We start from the raw sequence: 25,362 nt of genomic DNA, 5'->3' as shown, positions 1-25,362 counted from the left end.
GGATATTAAAATTAAACAAATACATATTATTTATTATAGTGACTCTAGGGAGAGAAAGAGTCTTGATGTTATGTATTGTATGACACAGAAATATAAAAGATTGAATGTAAAAACGCGAAATTTTTTTCTTTTTATGATTTCTCTAACATTACTGCGCGCCAATGCATCATAGCGTGTGGAAATCATTTATCTCAATCATCAATTTCTTTTTCAAAAATATAAAATATGTTGTAGCATATTTCTGATTGAGAAAAACTTATCTTAGACAAATTCTATTTATTATTATATCAGAAAAAAACTAATCATAAACTTAATTAACTAAATTAAAAAACGATGTGAAATATACTATAAAAAATAGATAAAATATGTAAATATTGTGCACCTGTGGGCGAAATATGCAAAAATATGCTTTTATGTGTGAAATATGCAAAAATATGCTCTTATGTGTGAACTGTGCAAAATATATTGCAACATATATGACTCAAAATGCACAATTTCTTATAAAACAAATTTATATTTAGTTTATTTCTTTATTAATCAAACAAAAAAAAATATGCCCTATGTATATTTTGGTTGTCCTACTTATAAATAATAATGTAGTTACATTATTATATTGGTTAATACTGCACGTAGCATAACTTTTTTATTTTATCGATTTTTTTATATTTAAAACAGCTCTCAAACTGTCTTCTTCTCTGTATACAATACATATGGGGTACATGTAATTAGACTGCGGATATTTATGCAAAATACTTAACTGAATATTAACCATCGGAGAGTTTTAACAGTCAATCGTTGTTAGTTAAAGAATTATTAATAAATAAAATAAAACAGTTGAGATTGCCATCTGTAAACATGCAATTTATGTAAAATACGCATTTTATGCAAAATATTCTGTTAAGTATTTTGCATAAATATCTGCAATCTAGTGATAATGCATCATGCGTGAAACAGAACCAACAGAACGCAGTTATGTACGTTACTGTCGTATTGCATTTCATTGGATCCGATACAAAACAAAAATTGCGCAGCCATATCTGCGCAGATCTGCAGTTTCAGACTGGAATCTAAAATGCAAAAGAAAGGTCGCATTAGAAGAAAATTATACAGAATTTAGAAGAGCGTATTAGATTATTGCAAACTCGTATCATCACTGCCATTAATCACAAAAATATAGTATCGTTCAAGGCTAAAGAAAAGAGACAGACTTGGTGCGGCACTGATAGATTTAATAAATTAAATACAACTTTATTTTCTAAACATCGTACTTATCACTAATTAAAGAAATATCACGTATCAAATTACTTATTAGACACAAATCTGATACTATGGATTCATGTGCGTTAATTTTTTATACTATGCAAATTGAATATTTTGATAAACTGAATTATAAAAGATGTGTATTATTATAAAAATTTTTAAAAATAATTAAATACGTTATTTTAATCTGAGAAATATATTAAAAAATCAGTAAAAAAATCGATAGGATCTGTTGACAAAGGCCTGATCTGATTTGGAAATGCCCTCTATAGTATATTATGTACCATGTTACACAAACACACACACACACGCGCGCGCACGCGTGTGTGTGTACTATGTATTGTATATACATATATATATACTATGTATATATATATATATACATAGTGTAACAAGTCATAAATATGTTCTTAAATAATTTATAATCATTGTACAAATAATTAATTAATTAAATTTTTCGCAATAAATTTATTACAGTTTTTTAAGATTTGGGAAATTTTGGGGGGATTATCAGAATGATTGTGTGAATCCGATTGTGTGAATAATTTCATCGGCTCTCAATTTATTTCTGAAAAATTAATTCAATTTAAATGAATGTTAGTTCAACATCTTAACACTCGGGACGGTAAGGCGCTTCGTATTTAAAGTTTAAATTTTTTTTGTTTTAATATAAATTATTACGTAACAAAATAGACCAATTTTATAATTTTAGCTTTGCCATTTTTTCGTTATATGTCTTATATCTATATTTCCACATTTTTCTTTTTGAATGTAGATAAAAAGATATATGTTAAAAATATAAATATGACAAAAAATTACGTTACATTTCTAATCCATATTTTATATTGAATGATATGCTGGTTATATAAAAAAAATACTCTTTTTTTGGAACTAGGAATGAGTTGTACAAAGCAATTTAAACAAAAATTTTATAAAGTTATCGTTTGATCAAACATAAGTAATACCAATAAAACGCATATAGAAAAATTAAATTATATTAGTTTGAATTATATGTTTCTTAAGAAATCGTTAGTTTTTACTTTATTTAATTTAATTATAAGACGTAATGGAGGTAAACAATTAATTGTTTTAAGAAATGATATTTGCAGCAGAATTTCTTCTGACGATCAAAGTCACTGGATTTCAGAATTTTCCTATTACTGCGTAAAAATTGTGTCGCTCTCTCGCAATACTTCTTTATCATGAAATGCAGTGTTAAATATCTCTTGAGAATTGCATAATAAATCTTGTCAATTAATAAGTTAATCATCTTCAGCAATGTAGTGCGTGTTTTCTTCTCGTTTTGCCAATCATAAAAATCAATTAGTTCATACTCATTTATTTCGTACTCATTATCATCATCCATTTCGAGTTCATTTTCTTCAATTACATTGTCAATATGAATGATGAAATCTTCTCGAATACCATTCTCTATTATTCCATTAAGAAGTAGATCGCGCAAACGTTGCATCCTTTTATATTGAAATTGCACCTACATGTGAAATAAAACAACGTGCTAATTGCTAAGAATTTAATATTCAGAAAAGAAACAAAATGTTACATGTACTGCAAAAAATATTGTAACTATGAATATGAGATATATAATCATATCACATGACGTAATTATGTACCCAAATTGAAAGAGAATCCTCAAACTATCCTTTAAGTATTTTTTAATTATAATTCCTCAAAAATTCACAGAAGAGTACAATAAGAATTACTTCAAAAATTACCAAATTTAGAATTGGTCTTTATTTCATTAGAATATGAGAAATCTCATAATGTTGCGCCTTTTATTCTATTCTGTTTTTTATATACTTATTATTAGAAAAAGAAATAGATCCCCATCATCTGTCGACGATGTTACGTACTGCTCGCGAGCAAAAATTAGTATTTCAGTTTTTCTCCAATATCGTTATCATAATGGTGTGCAATATTGGCAAAACATTTTTATTAATTTTATTGGTGTGCATTATGAATATACTGAGTCAATTTTGCTATTTTTTTATCTTTGTAGCTGATATTAACAAAGTCAATATTAGCTATAAAGTTAAAAAAAGAGCAAAATTGATTTAGTAAATCCATAATGCACGCCAAATATACAATCAATGTTTAACATGTTCGCTACCACGTGTCACATATGTGACACGCCCGCGCCAGTTTATTTCGAGAGTTCAAACGTCACATACATCGTCATATGACATCGTTAATTTATTTGCTGCTTTATGATCATGTAAAGAAATATGCGTAAAAGTATTGTGAGAAAAGCTTGGGCTGTGAGGTCGGTTTTTCAACCAAATCGTAGTAGCGAATGTGTTAACAAATGTCATCAATAAATTGTACAACTAAGGGAAATACAGCTGTAGATCGACGCATAGAAATACAATACGTCTTTATCAAATTTAAAAACAATCCTTAAAAAATTTGTAATTTTAGAGAATAATATATTCTTATAATTTTTTTTCTTTTTCTAGTTGCAATACCTTTCACAGAGACTATAGACGAATTTGAATTCCAATGTCTTACCTTTCCGAAAACATTTAAAGTTTTTCGTAAAATCATATTCTTTGTGCTATTTGGCGTGATCCAACTTATCATATTATTTATCATACCTAGGTATCTTATACCCTCACATATAACACGGTCGAAACCTATTTTATCGGATAACTAACCCAAAATGCATAAATATTAAACAAATATGCCACTACTATTTGCTATTTACACACAACGATCTCACCTGAAGATTTTTATTCTTCTCGATTTTGTAATCCTGAGATTGTTCCATCTCTAAGAGTATTAATATGCTTAAAAAAAATGCATATCGTAAGTCTCATAAATTACTTTTAACAATAATTATTAAATTTCAATAAAATAATTTATAATTTAAATAGAATATATCGAAGTAAATCTAACTCTCTCGAAGATATTTATACAATATTAATGGAGCTTTACAATATTTTAAATTAATTTTATAACTAATTTGTATAATATAAAAGTATAGATATTTCATATATCCTATAATAATTTTTTTCAATACACATATTGATATTCTACATCAATTTATTTACAGAATTTTATTGTAAATTCTGTTGTAAATTCGTCTAAATTTACCTACAGACTTGCTTTATAATTAAGTTTTAATATTGAATATTATAGTAATACAAACCTTTTTAGATTGGCATAAGTTTCACGCGACCGTTCAACCTCAATCGCTGTGTTTAACCGCGAGCATAAAATATAGATCATGATTGTGTGCCAGTTTTAAAAACTAAAGAAACGCGAAATAATCACCATTCGTACGTGTACAAGTGTAATGACACTATATATATATATATATACAAACTTTTTAAACAGACCAGTATTAAAACATTTGTAATAACGTGATAACGTTTATAAATCGTCTTGTGTATCATGCGACTCGAAGCATAACACGGTAAGTATCTAAACTTTATCATTTCATTTTTGTATTTACTCTGAAAGGTTATAATTGTAAAGGACATTTGGCAAAAAGACTCTTTTCTCTTTTCCAATTTTCGCCTGTATTTATACGAAATGTACGATTTCGCTGAGATTCAACTGTCTAGTAGATGAATATTATTCGACAATAAATTTGTTTTACGAATAAGATTGTTAGAAGTGATTTAGAAGAGACCGCGGCGAGAGATGAATAATGAATAGTAATGATAAAAATTGAATGGAAAATTAATTAACATATATTTTCATGCTTGTACAATACGTATATTGCAAAAAACAGTTATAATAAATAATAAATATTATAAATATTAATTAATGTTATAAATATTATAAATATTAATTAAAGTTAATATATTCCATAAATCTTTTGCCTTCTTGTAAATTGTAAATTTTCACTTTCTTAAATCTTAATTTCCATTTTTTTTTCTTGAATTTTAAATTCACATATTTCGCGACATATTTCTGCTCCTAACTAGTTACAGACATGAAATATGTAAAAGCAAAGTACATATTACATTCACACTCGGCAATTTAAAATATTTGGATATTTGCAATTGTACACGAAAAAAAATGTTTGGTTGAATTAACTGGAATTCTGATGGAAAATGAACGATCCAAAATTTTTGTTAAATCTACTAGATTTCTAATTAAATCTACTAAATGTTAGTTATTTCAACTAGAATTTTAATAGATTTGCATAGAATACTGAATTGCTGCTTCTGGTGAACGCAACACACAGACTTGATTCGCATAACTAGCGAATCAATATTTATCAGCAGAGCTCGAGATAACACCGTTTATCGATACAAGCATACACTGCTCTATCAAATTCACGTGCGTTATCAAACTCGTTAGCTACATGAAACATATTTCTATAATATCTTTTATAGTAACTATAGATACTATAGAATATATCTTTACCGTCCTCGCTTGTAAAATCCGAACTCCAGCAATTTTTGTCAGTAAATATCTCATCTTGCATCTACCTCTTCAACTACATGCGATATTATGTTATTACATTGATATTATTAAATGAAATGATATTTGGACGACACAAAACTTTCGACAAGAAGTAATAAAAAAATTGTAACTTTACAAAAGATTAATTTATATGATTAATGTTTATTTATTCCTGCAAAACATGAATTAGAATCTATTACTCATACTTTTTAAACATGCAATTTTTAATATACTATTGGAGCGTGAAAATATAAAAAAATGTAATCACACAATATGATATAATTTTTATATTGAAGAAGAGTTCCAAATTAAAAATTATCTAAATTAAAAAATTATCAATTCAGATTTTCGCAGATTGATAATCTATGAATTTCTATTTTAATTTCCCTCTTTTTTGGTTCAGAAAAGAGAGAAGACTTTATTTATGTCATCTTCAAATAAACATAGTTCTTAACATAATTGTAAATATTGCTGACATTTTTTGACTGTGCAAATTATTCGTTATATTTAGATAAATCTGGCTTTCGCTTAGAAAACCAACATCTTTTGTTTGATATAGTAACTAATTATGATAACATAAAAAAGATTGTTTGCAGACATTCTTTGATTATTTTATTACCTGTCATGTTACTTTTTATAATGATACTCACGCAATGCTTTATATTCTTTAGAATTTTATTAGTTTGATTCATTTCCATTTCTATGATCGAAATTCTAAAATAATATATTAGGTGTACAAAAAAGTTCTGAGCTTTAGATTTGATACAACCGAAATAACAATTTAAATTTTATATATCTTCCCGCCCTTTTGGGGTTTTAAAACAGTAACATTTAACCTCCTGAAATGCGATACGGTTTGGCGTTTGATGCACATAACCTCAAAAATCAGTAGTGTTCACGATGGCAATTACAAAAGAGCATATTCGATTTTCCATCCACTTCGCGTTTCATCTGAAGAAAAATGCTGCTGAAGCCACTGAAATGATTTGTGCTGCATATGGAGAGAACGCTGTAAGTCATGCAACATGCAAAAGGTGGTATCAAAAGTTTCGCCAAGGAGATTTCAGTCTTAAAGATGAATCGCGTGCTGGACGCCCTGAAAAGATTGAAACGGACGAATTGCAAGCACTGCTGGATATAAACTCTGCGCAAACTGAAAAGGAGCTTGCAGAACAGCTTGGCGTTACGCAGCAAGCCATTTTTTTCGTTTGTTTTTAAATAAAGATTGAATTTTACAAAAAAAAGCTCAGAACTTTTTTGTACACCTAATATATATATATAATATATATAACACTAGATAACACATGATTACTTCTAGGATATCTAAATAAATACAAAATCCCAGATGTAATGACGCGACACGACACGTGTGGATGTGTATACACAGACTATCCAATGAGAACTTGAGATGATCATAATAGTAACAATAACGAATTGATCACTTTTCAAAAATATTTACCCGGAAATAATAATCAAACCTAAATGTGAAAATTTTTCTTACAATTTTTATACGAATTAGAACATTTTTTTTAGAAATATTCAAAAATATTCGAAAAGTTTATATCTTCTCTCAGAAATTTTCATACATATGAATTCTGAAATATTCTGAGATTTCTTATCCCATAATTTTCAAAAAATATTTAAAAATTTCTAGATTTTATAACATTTTATCCAGAAATTATACTTACAAAAAATCTTAGAAATCTTATTTTGTAATTAACATAACAAATGTTGTTATATGAAAAATTTTGAAAAAAAATATAGATTTTCTGAGAAGTGTCCCAATTTGTATTAAAAATGTGAGAAAGTTATAAAATTATATAGAAATTCTGAAAAATTACATGAAAAATTCTGAGAAAAATTTTCAGAGGAGCAACATTCGCGAAATATAACGGCAACGCTTTCCTTTGAAATATTAATGAAATTTAAGTTTTACCATAGACCGATTTTCCGAAATCTATCTTCTATGAAACTATTAATTTCATTAAAAAATTTGCGACATCAATCAGATTTATTTCCATAATCAGTGCGTGTAATGCCAGATAATATATTTATTTAAAATCTTTACTTTTTCTACACATGCGTATCGATTTTCTTCCGACGTTGATATTCCGACGTTGTAAATGTGTGATTTTTAAATCATCAATTTTTTCTTATAATTTAGTATATAATAACAAAATTAGTTATGCAATATGAACAACTAAATAAATAATTTTATTTGACCGTCAATCTCATCTGTCTTAACATATAGCAATGTAAGAATAAAAAGAATATTAATAAATACACCAAAAATTATAAATTATATCCATAAAATTAATATGCACCATCATGAGAAATTAATGACGATGAGGACAAAGCAGCATCTGGTTGCGATAACATAGTTATCACATTGTTGTACGCTTCTTTTAAGTTTTCCGCTTCAACTTCTTTCGCGAGCAGCCTAGAACGATTAGAAAATTTAAAATTTCTATCGTAAGATTTTAACCGCGTTTACAATTATTACTGATAAACTGATTTCTTTTTACCATTGTCAAATACGAAAAACATTATGATGGAAAAAATTATTAAATATCACAAATATGTGAAAAAATACATGTCTTACAATTCTCGCAGTTAATTTTTAATTAAAATAATTAAGATACATAAATTTAAATTAGAACTCTGATCAAGTATGCACAATATCAAGGGAACGAACTTGTCGTATAATTGTTTGACGACGTTTACTAATACTCGCGCCTGGGTAACATTAAAAAGTGTTAATTCCGAAATGGAACCCTGCAAAAAATTTATAACGTCTCGGCTGATCTGCTCGAGTCTAGATTTTGAGATGTTCGGTAGCGCCTCTTGATGTAAAAACATATCATTCAACTCTAATTCCTTCTTCAATGTGTTTACTTGCTCCCGTAATTGCTGCACGATCAATTCTGTCCGTGGCTGGATGTGACGTATCGTCTTGATCGGTTTCAGTTTTGCGATTTTAGCAGTCAGTCGCATGGTCGACAAAGTGATTGCGAGATCTTCTCTCGTGATGCGCACGTGAGATATGAAGCTGATAAATAAGAGAAATGTCAAGATTTTAATTAATCAAATAAAACGTCATAAATATGTATGAATTTTAAGCCAAGTTAAAAATTTAATAGAAAATATAAAAGTTTGATTACAGTACATAGAGAATTAAAAAATAGCGTTTACATTTTATTAAATATTATAGAATCGTGTTTTTATTCAATGCTTAATTTGTTTTTATATATGTCTATATTTATTTATATTTATATAAATATTTATATAGATGTTTATATAGATAATGAAAAAAAAGATGAATTTATTGTAGTTTATATTAACATAAGAAAATTTGCGCTACTTCTGTTTCAAATTTGTATTCATTATATAATTACCGAATGATTGATGTGACAGTCAAAGCATCTTTTAGTAGCTTCAGCAAATTACTTGAGCGAATAACGCTATATGTGCACATACTTGGTTTTCTAAGATGCAGGAAATATTGTTCCAGCTGTATTTTCATTAAATTCGCCATACCTAAGTCGACTGCTGTTTTCCAGCAACTCGATTTTACCATACCAGTTCCAGCCATCTCTACGATATGTATCTAATATTGATCCGTAAAAACAAGCTCGTAATTTTTCTTTCAAGATATCTTTCAATCAAGATAATTTCTTTAAAATTTACATATATCATGAATATTTATTATTAAAAATATTTAATTATTTAAAATATTTAATTATATTTAAAATATGTAATTATTTAAAATATTTAAACGTGATATTAATTATATATTTATGTGATTAACGTGATTTAATTTATATATTTCAAATAATAGTTCTATAGTTAAATGTTATATCCACACCCAATATTTAAATAACATTTCAGATTATTTTAATATTTTAATAAAATAATACAAAAGTTCTTCCTAGTAATCTATAAATTATCATGCGAAAATATTTGAACATAGGAAGTCCCAAAATTTATTTTGAAAGATGCCAAATTTGCAATTACTTTTGCTGTCGCTACGATAGCTTGCGATTTTATCAAGCTCGCATTTGAAACGTAAATAGTGATCACAGCAGCACCTAAATGTGATACCGGATACGTTGTGCTTCTCACAATTGATCTCCTGCCTTCTCCTTCACGTACTTGTTTCAAAGTCTCTTCTTCATTCTCTACATCTATTATAATTACATTCTGAAATCATAATTGTGCTGATTTCGACACGTATGTAGAACAAAAGCTAAGACACTTTAAATAAATATAAGAATTCTGGGAAATCGCAAAAGCAAGTATGTTCTTGATACAACGTTATTTTTCGTAAGCAACATGAAAGCTCTCCGAAAATTTAACACGAGGATACAAATACATTCCTGCAAAAAAACAAATTGGAATTTTTATCACGATACCTTAAAGATACCGCGTTCATTGGCGTTAAAAATCCTTCGTTTTTGCATCAGAAGATCTACTACGTTTTTACCTCTCAACTCGATGAAACTTAAACGATAACGTATGTCACTGATTTTTCTTCGGTTTGCCTTTTCCATAAACATGTCGGATAAAAGTCGCTGGACTATTCCTCTATGCTAAATTAATGAATGAAACAATCAAAATAATTGATTGAACGATAATCCAAGTAAAATTATGCAAGATACAAAAGCGTACTTCCCAATTATTTCTGAAACCGCCAATCGTGAAACTTTTTCCGGATCCTGTTTGTCCATAGCCGATCAGTACGCAATTTACACCGTTTAAAGCTCTTAAATTATTCCTTTGTTATGTATATCATACATGTTTTGTTACTTTTATAGACGTTGCATGATATTCCATATCTTATCAGCGATAAGTAATACTAATTATTGATTATTATCCAGTAATGTGGCTGCATTCTAATAAAATACATAAAATCATGCTAATCCTCAATAATCTAAATGTTTTCATTACAATCAAAAAATATTTTTTATATCTTCTATTTTATTTAAAAAATACTATCAATTTAACATAACGCGCTCTTATTACTCTATCCTCATTCTTCATACACGCTGGCAATATTAAATCATTTATGTGTTTTCAAAAATTAGTTTAATAATTTTGTTACACATTTTTGGCGACATTAGAAAAGTAAATTAATACAAATTAATTTACTTTTCCCAAATTAAATAATATCAAGTTAATTAATTATATCGTTGACACATTATGGAATATCATCACACCAATTAAAATATTAATCAATACTTTTTTACGAGATCTTTCGCAGTAGCGCAATACACCTTATCTTGAGACATCTCATGAAATATCCTATCAATATGGAAGGCCCAATAAATAGGATGTTTCGACTGTTTGTCTCGTTGCATATCTTGCAAGCATCTCAGATATATTATCTAAATGACAACATTATAATAATTTAATTAATTATAATGTTAATTGACAAAATGTACCAAAATTAACCACGAAACATCTCAATAAACAATAATAATAGCAATAAAAAAATAACAAATTTCATGAGAATGCATCCCACTAGCGGGATATAATCTTTTCTCAGCTATTGGAATAGTATCGGTTTAATGATAAAGAGATTTACATTAATCTCACCTTACCATCCGTACTGATCTTTGCACAAGAATCGCATGGTTTTTCAAGCGGTAGAATTCGCACAAAAACTTTCACATTACTGTTGTACACTTCATCAATCGACTCGTCATCCGATATAGAAAAGTTCGTTTGATGCATTTTCTTATTTTCAACATTCTCTCAATACCGTGGATAATTACAAGACGGCAAGGTTAATCCTTTCTGTGCACTCTAATTATAGCGCTGAAATTGTCTAGAATTCAATTTCAAAGTATATCGCATACAAAAAATAAAAATAAAATAGCTTCACGAGAGCGTGAAATTATATGCGAAATATTTACAGAAATTAATACGTCGTTGTGGGTATGAATTTACAAAACCCTTTATTTCATATTTTGTGTATATAAATTATTCATAATTAAAACTTCAATTTTAGCAAAGGGCAACGGCAAACTCTGAAAGGATGTCGAAAAAAGAATTGAGTGCCCGACCATGGTGAAAGTATACTTCCACCATGTGCCCGACGACGCAAAGTCACCAACGTCACTATTACATACACAATACGATTATTATTATTATGCGTATGACATACATACAAGTATTACAAAATAATATGAAAAATACGTCGAACATTATCACTGCAAATTAAATAACTCGACTTAACTAAGAATACAGAAAGAAAATCCGTTGATCACGCAAAATCGGAAGGGGGTGGGGAGGGGGAGGGAGAGACATCGTGCTGCTGATTTCGAGTAACAAAAAATGGATAATTTCTAACGTGCATGTGTGTTAATTTGATCTAAACGTACGAATATGGCGTATCTAAATCACTAACAAGAGTGACATATTTTTAATCTGTCACATTAAATTGATATTTTTTTCTAAACTCAAAACTCAAAAGATTACGTCGTTTGTGCATATTTCTGACAAACTAGTGATTCCTAGATCACTCGAGCTTTTTTCTTATAAAGTACAAAATCGTGAGCGCGAAAGCGTTCATAAATTCTTGTTGCTGGAAAAAAGTTACGTATTTATCACGCACGTACCTCGCGTTTTACACGCAAACGTTTTATTACGAACTCGAGCCTTCTCGAAGCACACGCAAGATAAAAAATATCATTTCTGTAACATATGATCACAGATACAATCGGTAATCACGAAGCATTAAGTATTTTTTTATTTACAAAAATAAAATTTATCAGCTCCAAATCGATTCAATGAATAGTGATTTAATTCTTCGAGAGTACGAAAAGACGTGCAAAATTTTCTTTTCTTGATTTTGTTAAGATCTATTCTTGCAAGAATCTTATAGGAATCTTATAAGATTATTGCAAGCTCTTTAAAAGTTAGGTTTGTTCGTCTTCTCGAGATCTCACTGAAAACGCGGAAGTACATTCGATGGGTCACGGACGGGCCAAACGCTTTAAATCGAAAACGTAGACGACAGAACACATTTTGTTAGCGTGTGAAATTCGTATGTGAATTTATTATAAGGAAATTACAAAACCGCAGATTAAGATATCGTACAAAAGCTCCGCTTCAAAAAATTTCTCATCGTTCGCAAACAAGTCTGCTCGCATATGTGGTCCCTCCCTCCGGCTACTGCTCATAGTCGGCGTCGAGACGGTGGGCGTCAGCATCGGTATTTCCTCCGTAGGAACTCTACTAGCGTTACCGTTTAGATCACTACCGAGATGACGATCATTACAATTACCGCACGATAATTAAAAAAAGAATCGATCGACATCGCCTTATTATTTATGTAATATTTAATCAAATTTTAATCGTTCTGTTTCGAATTTACTGGATATGACGCACATTTCCTCTTTGTTACCGTAACGAATCACAACATTAAATCATCTCGCTTATCCGTAATGCAACAAGATTCTTATAACTTGTATAAACAAGACGAGTTCTGCAGCATTTTCAAGATTGTTCTCATCATTAGGATCCTTTTTCAATCAATAAATCTTGCACTTTCCTCCACCGACACCTCCGTACAACAAACACACATTTCATCTGTCTCTCTCTCTCTCTCTCTCTCTCTCTCTCTCTCTCTCTCTCTCTCTCGCTCATTCTCATTCTCACCTCCATTCTTTCCATTCTAATAATAATTATTTCTGATAAATACTATTCAAGCTATACCTAAAAACTATTGCAGATAGAAACGTATTAGAAACGGTATAAAATGGACATGTTTCGTTCATTTTTTTTCTGTTCCTTTCAACAACTCTATGTTATATATGATAGATTCCTTTCCTCTATCTCTTTTGCTCTTTTTCTTAGTTTTCCCTTTTCCTAAGCATATAATGCGTATTATTTATATCTGGCATACGCAATTTTTGAAAAGTACACCATACAGTAAGGGGAGTTGGGGGAGTAAAAGTGCTAATATATAATACAAAGTGCTAATATTATAAATCGGGACAATCAAATTATGTGCTGCGTGTAACTGTTTTTAGGCTCGATCGCCCACCGGCTTGTTCAGTCTTTCTTGCGTCTCTAGCCTTTCTCTCAGCGTAGATTCAACCGTGACAATCCTGATGCTGACACACCCGGAATCGTGTCCTTCATTCAATAGCGACACGGGACATCATTAAGCCCCGCCTGGTGAGCAAAACGCTACAACAAAATTAATGAGATTATCAAATAAGTCAATACAACAGTCGAAAAGAGTAAAACACACATAATTACAAATATAATAATCCTATGTTATAAGATACCAAAATTGATCGTCAATTGTAGAATCAATAGTTTGATTAATATTGATAATATGAAATACTGTAATAACAAAATATAATACACACACAAGATAAGATTAAAAATAATAGTAAATATTTGATTTGAATTTTTTCGAAATGTGCATTGTTAGCATCGAAATCAGCAATTTTAATGTTTTAGAGATAAAAATAAAATTTAAAAAATAACGTTAATATTACATTTTGAGCGTTATCTTACCCTAGACCGGTTCCAATGAGCAGAGACAGAAGATTCGTGAAGAATAGAGTATAAATGACCTCTTTGGAAAACAATCCGTTCTTGCCAACCTTCGCGGTACGGATGCTGTATGTTTTCCGCTTACTAACCAAAGGGTGTTTGAACTTCCAGTCTCTGAAACGAGAATGAGATCATTAAACGTAAGTAAGAATTTTATTCGCCAATATTACTCAATGTGAAAAAGAAGTCTCTTAAGTCAAATTAATCCTTTATAAAGTACAGAAATATGTATAGCTATTTTTTTATACTTGATACACTCGGCTTTAATAGTAAACAATTATAAGACAATTAAATATATAGTAATTATTTATATATTTAATTTATTAAAATCTCGTTTATCATACTTTGGAGGCGCCTGGTCCGGTCGAGAGCTCCATTCGTAAATCCAGTCTGTGTTCTTCTCAAGAAACTCGCCCTCCTGCGAAGTAGAACAAAGTACATCTTGTTAAGAGAATAATCGAGTAATTATTTCACGGTTATCGTGCTGTGCAATGAAACAAGATAGATTCCAAATTAATCATTCCGGATACGATAAGTTCGACAGGATGAAAAAGCAACGAGAAATTAATTGCACGAGTCACTCTTTATATCTATGAATGGTAATCGCGTCGCGTGGAAAAGTGAATGTTCAAGGATGACCTTTGGCGTTCCGCCAGTGTTGCACATATCTATACTATATATACTATATATATTGGATCTGATATGCGCAGTACATCGCAAGTTGTGCGCATAAGCGCCGGCTGTAAACAATACTCGGACGAGACGATCGCTCATAAAGGTGTGAATTGATTGTGTAAAAAGGAAAGAGGGTAACCAGAACGTGACGCGAGTTACTCGGAGCCTTCTTCGTATCGAGGAGAGATTTAAATGTTTGATGAGCTATTTCTCTCAGAACGAGAGACTTTTAGCCGATTCTATTTCGAACTGGGTCATCGATTTGATACGCAATATGACAGAACAAGAACGCGCAAAGATAACTTATGAGTCACACGATTTGTACGCACGCAGAGTATCCATTAAAAATGGCGTCCGTGTCCCCGTGTTTACTCAACGTTACACATAATCGAGTAATTACAGTATAATTCATTATCAGTTTATTGTTAAGGAAAAAACGCTAATGAGAATACCGAAGCACGATGACTGAATATTCTCAAATTAAATCGGCATTTGGCGCTCAACAAAGTTGAGCTTTGTATTATTATCTTCTTGCTTCTTCTACTGGTACTAATGACGGGCGAACTCAGAAACAGCTCATTATGTATGTATATACAAGACAATGTCCAGTTATAAGAATCAACAGATAAGCCCAATCTTCTTAATGGCGCGACGGTAACCGCGCGGTCGTTTACGTTTAGTTAAACGATAGCAATTTGCATTTCGCTTGACTTGTTGATATGAATTATGATTTATGCGAAAGAAATATTCCGTAATCAATAAATATCAACTTATATCAATGAAAAATTGATAGACATTAATCTGAGCACAGTCGAAAATCGAATTTCATTCACGCTCTCTCTCTCTCTCTCTCTCTCTCTCTCTCTCTCTCTCTCTCATTCTTTCTCTCTCTAGTAGAAATTTATTTTATTTCTTTTAATATCTTTATTACGTTTTACATTTCAAGCGAATATTTCGTGCGTCACACGCGTTTCAGAATGTTTCCAAAATGATATTTCTCGATTTATTTCAAATAAAAAAACTTGCTTCCATGTGCCTCTGTTCTTTGTGCCAATGTCAGAACGGTAGTATTTACGATCTCAGAAAGCTTTATCATTGCTAAGATAAAAGTTTAATCCCTCAATGATTCACCCGTGCTACCAATCAACGCAAAGATAGTGCGTTGCAACGCGCGACGCGATTCATAACTTCATCAAAATCATTACTCTTCCGATTATTACTATCGAACGACGATGATCAGCTAACAGAACAGCAACGATCGGAGGGCAGATTGTTTTCGGATTGCTGCGGATTAACTTAACGCTCGCTATATCGTTTTCGCATTCCGATCAGGAGCATGCGAAGCACGGATTTATTGAGGAAACATTGTCACGTATAAATTCATCGAGAAAAAAAAGATAGACAGATAGAGAGAGAAAGAGAGAGAGAGACAGAGAGAAAGAGAGAATAGAGAGAGGTCCAATGTTATATCAAGAGAGATCAATAAACCCGCGAAGATTACTCCAATAATTCGAACATTTGCCACCGCCAGTTCTCCAAGCGACGATATTTATTTCGAACATATATCTGCTCGACACTTGCGACATTATTTGTTTAAAAATTCACAGATCGTATGATAAAGTATATAAATATTATAGTAAATTAAATTTTATTAATATACAATTGCATATCGTGCACTTAATGAATATATAAATAATAATATGTAAATTAAAATATATAGTATAAATTAAAATCTCTTTATAGATATACAATTGTATATAGTACGCTTAATTATCTCAAAACTCTTTATTGTGACTTTTAATAGAGATTATTGGGACTTTTCATAAGAAAAAAACAACGGCTTTCGTGCGGCAATTACGTCGCGTATCTGGTGCACGCAACTTTAACGCGATGAACGCACGAAAAACTCGAAAATCAATATACTCGCATGTGGAGGCTTTTTATGTATCGTTGCCTTAATTCGTGCATGTATCACCACTTTTTGATTACGAGAAGCGTTGTTGGTCGATCGTGAAAAGCCGCATGTCGTCGTTATAACGTTACATTCTACGTTTTTACGCTGTAAATATAAATAATTTTTACGGCTGTGTTTGTTTTTCATTGGCTACCTTGGATCCCTCGGGTCGCGCATGTCTATTATACGCCATCAAGATGGAAGTGCAATGCGATATCAAATTAAAATACAATCCAACATCTAATGCGACATCTGGGTCTCATTGTAAAGTAAATTGCAATTTCTCATTCCTGACTTAGTCATTATTCAACAGTTATTAACAACAATTTTATTATCAACAATTATTAACAAAATTTACTTTATTTGAATTTAAGATTTATTCATCGCTGAAATATATTGATATTTTATTTATTACTATTTTATTCATTAGAAACTTTTGATGAAGACTTCGAAATGTTTTTATTTTATATTCTCTTATATAATAAAAATGTATTATTTAAAAAAAAAACGTTCGTATTTTGATCGTTACTATTTGGTATTTTTGTTGTGCAAACTAACGAGCTTTTTTACTCTCTGTTCTTATATATTTTATATACATTATATATCATTGTCATACAATTATTTTTCAAGTCACTACGTGCTGTTCTTTTTCTTTAAGTTTTCCAGAAATTACACGAAGAACGAGTTTCTACTTAAGAATAGATGGCAAAAAAGAAGAAACAACGAATGCGAAAGGAGCAGATGTTCCGGATCAAGATTGCGAGATGCGATGCAACATGAAATCCTGAGGATTTATTCTTGTCCTTATCTTCATCCTATTTTTTCCTGTTTTCCTTAGTTTACCTTAGTTCAATAATGTTTCTCTGAGCAAAAACTTCACCCAGACTTGCAAAAGATATAAATTCTTTAAATAGCTTTAAAAACATTTTTTAATGCTCGTTTTATTATATTTCTTAATTAATTGCAATCGATGAACGTCACGCCGGTGAAATTCAGTATGGACTTAAACACGGAGCGTTTTCTTTCACCCGTGGTAGTAACACCGGAGTTAAATTTAAATGCCCGATTGATCTGAGGCGCAACACGCCTCTCACGCTAATTACGCCGTCGGTTTCTTTTGCGGCGCGAAGTCGGGGAAAGTCAACGCGTCGGATCGAAAACGTTGGCGCGACGTCCGAAAGGAGAATGGATTCACGCGACGGCGCCGACGTCGTGCATGGCGTGAGCTCGGCACGACCAGCTATTGGCCAGACGATACTACGACGTTCCTGAGAGTACCTCCACGCGTGCTGTCCCGACCCCGCTTTTCTTCCCGCCGACGACGAGTAGGGGTCCACGACGTAGGAAGCGCAGTGGCCGCGAAATGCACCGATTTAAAAGGCAAAGCGACAAGACGGCGACGCGACGCCTCATTAATGGTACCATAAAAATGAGGCGTCCCTGCAAAGTCGTTTAATGTCACTTTTCTCCCAACTATATAAATCTCTTCGACGAATCGAAAAAAAAAAAAATCAGACTTTGTCATTTTAACATACGTGAACAAAGCTGGTTCCAAATCAAACGAGAGCAAACAAACGCAAATAAACTCATCTCGCTAATTGCGGTGACACATCTTAGTACAGTTTACAAAATTCAGTTAATTTTAATTTATTAACAATTCTTTTTCAATAATATCAATGATTGCACTTAATATACTCAAAATAAATAGTGCTACGCAATTTTTTCTCTATTTTTTTTTTTCTGTAATTATAAATATATATTTATTATCAGCATTATTTTTACAGCTACAATTAATTATAAAAAATTAAGTTACTTAAATTTTTCCACCATTAACAATTAAATTAATCATCATGAAATTAACGATTGAAAAATATTTTAATAAAACAAAATTGAATTCTCTCAAACATTCAGCTATTTCTGAGAAGGACTTCTGAAGTACTTTCTCTTTTCGAAATTTCTATTTAATCGCAATGGAGAACGCAGGTCGTGATACTTCCCGTGCAATTAACCATTAGGATCAAACAATAGTCGAGAATCGTCATTCTCCTAGCACGAGTGCTTTCGCGCGTCTATTCGCAACAACCAATATCGGAGAACGTAAGAATATGTTCCCGAAGTGGGCGCAGTTCCGGATAGCTGGCTAGACTGCCAGATGCACCATGTGCCGATTGCACGCGCGTAAACAACGGACGGAAGTTTAAATAAACGAATTGCAACCAACAACGAACGTCCGAGAAGAACGCGCCGCGTGCCTCACGAAAAATTCAAGGAAACATATTGCATTATATTTTTAACCGACGCCTCTTCGTCGTGACATTGCATGCATGCAACGTGTAACGCGCGTGAAACGCTGTGGCGGCTATCAATTTTCATGTGACGCTAAAGAACGTCGTGACGCCCGCGATCGCGACGTCGTCGTGACGCGACGCGGTCCCCAATGCCACATCATTCAATGGCACGTCGCGGCAATCGTATCTTCATTGAACCGTCACTCTATTTGAGCGGCTACATCGCGCTGGCCGTTCAATAAAGTTTAACTTACGTCATAGTGACAGCGCCGAGGAAGACAATCTGTTACTCCCGATTACGCAATCATTGCTTTCCCCCGATTTGAACAGCGTTTTACGAAGGAGCAATGAAGACGTTGCCTTTCAACAGCCAGAAATCATTCGATGTTGCAAGAATTATCGCGGAAATGACAGGATTTATTATAATAAATAAATCAATAAATGGATTCTGCAAAATTTTAGGAACGCAGATTCGTTCGAGAAGATTCATTCAGCGTTAGTTTGAATGCCCGCAAAGATAATTTTGACCGAATTAAAATCGTGAATTTAATTTAATTTTCACGCTGAATAACAGTAATAGTAAATTAAAAATTAATCTACCAGTTCAATCCGCAATTTATATTTATTGAAAGTATTTATTGATATCACATGCATTTTTTATTATTGCATAGGTTTAGCGCAATATCTATTTGAGAATTGTTTTTTCCATCGATCGATTGAATACACTTTAATAACAAGATTACATTAGTTTCATGCCACAAATTCCGCATCCATCGCATCCGTTCCGCCCGCAAATCCATTGAATTCCACGCTACGAAACATGCACCACAATGGAACGGAGTCACCATCGCGATTCTCCAGCGTATAAAGTGACTGCATTGCGTCTTCTGTTATATTAACTATTCATTTGCGCCAGTGTTTTGATTCACTGACAAACATTGCTTGCGATAAGCACAGTCGAATGTAAAAAAAAATATAGCATCATCCCTTAAATAGGATTATTAATGCATTATTCAAAGTATTTTATACTACGTTTTTGCGGGATGTATAATAGTTTAATAAATAGGATTAGCTATAAATACGTATCGGTATGTGTATGTGTTTATATATATATATATATAAAGTATCCCAAAATTCGAAACTCAAAATATTATAACAAAAAAGTTTTCGAAAAACTAAGTAAAAAAGTTATTTGTAAATTTTTTACTTAATTTTTTCGAAAACTTTTTTTCACTAGAGTATATTGAGTCGCGAATTTTGAGACACCCTATAAATAAATTTTTACTTTGTGCAATAGTTTCTAAAATATAACTTTAAATAGAACCAATTACGAACTGCGTTTAGATAGTCATCTGTGAGTATTAAGTGCGCTAAAAAATATGCTCACCAGCGCTCATTAAACTATCGCACGTACGACTCATGAATAGATGACCATCTAAATATAATCTATAGCGAGTTATATTTAAATCTTTTTATTATCTAAAAAAAAATACTACTTAAAATAAAAATAATTTAGAAATAATTTCTTTATTAATGCTCTCTCTCTCTCTCTCTCTCTCTCTCTCTCTCTCTCTCTCTCTCTCTCATTGCCCGTAAACTATATTATTATTTTTAATTTCAAGAGTCCTATTATTTAAATTTTGTTTTTTTTTATTTTTTAAAAACTTTTGCTGTGATATTTTAAATCACGAATTTTGAAACACCCTGTATATACGTATGTGGATACATTGTTACTAGCATAAATATAATACAGAATATTTCTACTGATTCGCAACGCATTAACACGATCGCGCGAATACATTCACTCCAAATGTGCAACAACCGGTTTGCGAACTGATACCAGAAGAAGAGTAAAAGCGTCGATCGGCTTACAAGATTGCGTGAGCACCGTTGCGTGCAATACGGATATTCTTACAAATCGATTTTCCATTTTTCATCTTGAGCTATTGTCGTACAGGCACGGCGAGATTCTCGGATAACTGATATGATTTCTTTGATTGACGTAACGATAAATTAAATAGTCTAGTCTTCGCAATTCAAAAGATATTCAGATATTCAATATAGCTTTTCCGATTTTACTTTTACTTTAACGTAAGATTTATTTAGTTGGAATTTTCATATCTCATTGTCAGTCGAAAGAAAGTATATTATATATTGCAGATTGCCGACGTAATGATGAATGAAAGTTGGAAAATAACGAGAGATAGTAAAAGTGCAATGGTTGGGTGATATATCATGAAGTAACTAATATTAAAAAAGGGAAGTAAGGAGTATAATTAATTAAAGTATTCCAAATTATGCAATGTACGAGAAAGAGGGAGAGAGAGAAACAGATTTTTAAAAAATAGGAAAGTCCAATGTTACACGTACTATACATTAATAGAAACAATTTTCTATTTAGACTCTTAAGCATAAACATGTTTGTAGACGATTCTCGCTTATAAATGCGTCATTCCTAAAAGTGTTTGTAAATACGCAATTCTAATGAAAGTCTTTGTAAACAAACAATTCCTATCTCTACAAGTATATAATCTTTGTGTAAGAACAAAAGTATATTACAAAGGAAAATACGCATATAACTGATAAAATATCTTCTTAAAAACGCAATTACACTTAACTTTGGACATATGGCGATAACGATAGGTAGACCGTCGAGTACATTTATAATTCGTATGGAGAGATAAATTTGGGAAAAAAACCAATAAAAACAAAAAATACATTAACACGTGTTTCAGTGGCAGCGAGTCTTTTCTCGATACAAAGACTGAGAGGACGAGTGACTCATGGAAGAAAAACCTTACTTACACGAGTCTCGGTTTCACTTGTTATCATTACTCATACCTCACAATACAGTCAGTCTTTGTCGCTATATTAATCTTTCCTATAATATAATAAAGTTCCCTGCGCGTCCAGCTTTATCGACAATTCATTGGATTCGAGCCGATCTCTCGACCTCGCGCTGTTTTATGCGAATCATTCGAGAAGATGTTACGTATTTTCTCTCAAGAACCTGCTTAATCCCGATAACGTCTATTTGTCCTCGACGCAGAGATAAAAGATGTGCAAACAGGAAAGACATCGCGACTATCGTAATGGTTATTGAACACGTTTCTATGAAAGCCGATACGGAAACATATCCTTATTGCAAAAGCAAGTGCAAACGCTATCGCAGTGTAATTTAACATTCGTACACATCTTCTATTGAAATAAAATATTATGTTTTACATATTTGTCTTTCTCTTTTTATACAAACTGATAAAAAAGTTAAACAAATGAATGTAATAACAAATCTTATCCGTACGACAAAACTAACTTATAAAACGTGAGCGTCTAAAAACATATAAAAAAACAAATAAAGTCAAAAGAAAAGATTTATGAGGATATCAAATTTATCAGATTATGGAAAAATTATATTAAATAATACATAACAAAACATTATACATTTGGAGAACCTATGCACGCATATTTAACAAAGAATCGTATAATGTTCACGCAGAGTTATCAATTCACAGCTAAACACACAGACGTCTTTCAACTTGTTTAATAGAATTATGGCTGATCTTATCAAGATTACAAAATTATTATTCTAAGAATTTTTGTTGAAAAAAAAATTTACTTCAATCCCGAAAAGAAATTAAAAAGCTCGTAGCAAAAACTTGTTTTTCAACGTGAGAATATAAATCTAAATTCAACTTAAAAATTGAATTTATCAAGTTAAGGAAATTGATCAAACATTGAGCATCAAATTAAAAAAAAAATCGCCTCTCCGATCTCATCGTTTTTTTTTTCTTCCGTAAATATTCGGACATTTTGTTAGCGGATATTCCTCACAACCTCGCGGAAATAATATCGTGGATTTTATCTCCAACTTTCTGATATGAATCGAATAATTGAGAGCGCGCAAAAAAGAATATTTCAATAATTATCTATCGCAACGGAAATGCGCAAATGTTGTTGGAACTCTCACTGCACTTGGCGCCTGTATAGTTATCGTCATATTTGCATGTAAATTGTCTTACAATTAGTTGCGACTTGCTACAATTATTTAACCGTCTAACAACACAAAGATATTGTATTATGCGGCATTTTTTTATCTATGTATACACGAACGTCACGAACATTTGTTTTCATTTTATATGAATTACAAAAATCGATTTAAACATCATTACATGAATTATTAATTTATTTTAAAACTATCTTAACTCTTTTTAATGGAAATTTTTAAAGAAAATTTTTTGTATATAAATACGAATACAAATGTGTCACTTTTTTAAGGAAAATTTTTTGTGTATACATATAATAAATATATGTGACTTCAGAGATCTAATTCAATTTAAATAAATTGAACATTAAAAAATAATAATCAATTCAAGATAAAAAATTAAATTTCAAAGAATTAAATGTTGCACAAAAAAAATCACATGAATAAATTGTGTACATGTAAGATCCTTTGATTCACACAGATACTGCGTACTTTGTCGAACAGACAACGATCCCGACTTAGAATTGTATTGCGCAATATCGAAGATCATCGTTCCGCGACCAAGAGGGAGCCGTACAAGAACCGTGCCGAGAGGCATGACGTGTTGCAACGCGATTTTGTTAGTCTCTAAGAAACTGGGGCACGACGAAAGGAAGAATGAGATTGCAGCGGCGTTAGGCTTTGTGCCGATCGATACACGTGGTAATCCACAGAAGCTCACGGCTACAAGGGGCACAGTGCTAATGGAGTCAGTGATCCGCAGACCTTGTACAGGAGAAATTGTCCGTTCGATAAAACCAGTTGCGCATCGCTATAAACGAATACGGAATCTCGTGCGCGTATAGAGGTATACGAGTTCAACCGATATTATTCCCACCCCATCTTTTGTATCTAACGTTATATAGCTTCGTTGGAAATTGTTTGCATTTTTTTCAAACGAGAGAATTTCGAATTTTTCCTCCGCGTTTGTGAAATTATTTCTCACTCGATCTATATATCGCTTTGTAATTTTCTTACCCGAGTGTTTCATGTCTTTTTAAAAATAATACACGTTATTTTTTTCCAGTTCGATAAAGAAAACAAAGTTGGACGTTATACTCGAAACGAGGATGAAGTTTCAACTGTCGCATAAGGTTGGCGAAGTCCTTGGAAATTATAATTGCCATAATAGGGCTTGAAACGATATCTCGATCAATTTATATTATCAAACAGTTTTTTTAACGTGATATTTTAAAAAGGAGAAACGGACTCCACCCTTATTTTTCGAGGAAATTTTAAAAGTGAAATTTCACTTGTATCTAAAAATAACATTGTAGAGAGAAGAAGAGCGTAAACATATGATCGCAAACGGAAGGTTAAATAGCTGAAGCAACAATGAGTGAAAGAGAGAAATTATGCAAATTACTCATTGATATCACTCGTAACAGGTAGGTATTTCAAATTAAATGTATAGTAAAGAAAAATGTACAATATAAATCGCGTATCGAGATAACATATAATATCTTCCTTCAAGCATAGGTATAACTCCAAACTTTGCCAACTTTATGCGACAGTTAAAACTTCGTCCTTGTTTCAATCATAACGTTCGACTCTGTTTACTTTATTGAACACGAGTAACGTGAGTCAAAAGTAAAACGATGATATATAGTACAGTGAAGGTAATATTGATGGCAGATGTTTTCCGAGAAAAGATCCGATTGCGAACATATTTCTAGAACAATTCCGATAGTTATCGTGCATATTCGCAACCGAGCATATCGCGCGACATAATAGGGACGAACGTAATTACGTACGCATATATAAACGCCATACACCGTGCTTTTCTATAGTCAAGCATCGTAAAAAATATGTAGTAAAGAATCGATTGAAACTGACCTTGTTGCAGCCGTAATTTATGTAAACTCCTTTGAGCTCATCTTCGGTTGAGAGTTCTGTGTTCGGGCTATTCGGCGGGCTCTTCGGGCTGCAAATTCAAGGAAAAGACCTGTTATGATCCATAAACGTTGCAGACAATGTAAGTGGTAACTTCCCGTCACGAAATCCTTCAATAGAGATTATTGTTGTTTTACGCTTATTTATTTAACCAACATTACTCAACACTTATCGCTATGGTTTACTTGTAAAATGGTATACAATTTTTTGTTCCCCTTGACCATTCTACGCCCCCAATGCGGCCGACTTTACTTAACAAACACCCT

The 25,362-nt window shown here is 31.6% G+C and overlaps 2 protein-coding genes across 2 annotated transcripts in view; both read right to left on the bottom strand.

Annotated features, from left to right (window-relative positions):
* Positions 1–8,007: 8,007 nt before the first annotated feature.
* LOC108748234 (kinesin-like protein KIF9) lies at positions 8,008–11,449 on the bottom strand. The gene is made up of 8 exons (XM_018486264.1): positions 11,290–11,449; positions 10,933–11,078; positions 10,363–10,456; positions 10,107–10,283; positions 9,709–9,894; positions 9,090–9,301; positions 8,390–8,743; positions 8,008–8,134 (listed from the first exon to the last, which is right to left on the bottom strand). Exons 1-8 carry the CDS (start codon positions 11,425–11,427, stop codon positions 8,008–8,010), a joined length of 1,434 nt encoding a protein of 477 aa, XP_018341766.1. The 5' UTR covers positions 11,428–11,449.
* LOC108748377 (BCL2/adenovirus E1B 19 kDa protein-interacting protein 3) overlaps positions 11,449–25,362 on the bottom strand; it is a 30,512-nt gene continuing 16,598 nt past the window's right edge. Inside the window, exons 3-6 of the mRNA XM_018486513.1 lie at positions 25,040–25,127; positions 14,610–14,683; positions 14,227–14,379; positions 11,449–13,890 (exon numbers count right to left, since the gene is read on the bottom strand). Coding sequence (XP_018342015.1) covers positions 13,839–13,890; positions 14,227–14,379; positions 14,610–14,683; positions 25,040–25,127 — 367 coding nt within the window. The 3' untranslated portion in view covers positions 11,449–13,838. The remainder of the gene's footprint in view (positions 13,891–14,226; positions 14,380–14,609; positions 14,684–25,039; positions 25,128–25,362) is intronic.

The sequence above is a fragment of the Trachymyrmex septentrionalis genome, unplaced genomic scaffold (assembly GCF_001594115.1).
Source record: "Trachymyrmex septentrionalis isolate Tsep2-gDNA-1 unplaced genomic scaffold, Tsep1.0 scaffold22, whole genome shotgun sequence".
NCBI lineage: Eukaryota > Metazoa > Arthropoda > Insecta > Hymenoptera > Formicidae > Trachymyrmex > Trachymyrmex septentrionalis.
The sequence above is the reverse complement of the archived record's forward strand: the minus strand, read 5'-3'. Positions and strand labels throughout refer to the sequence as shown.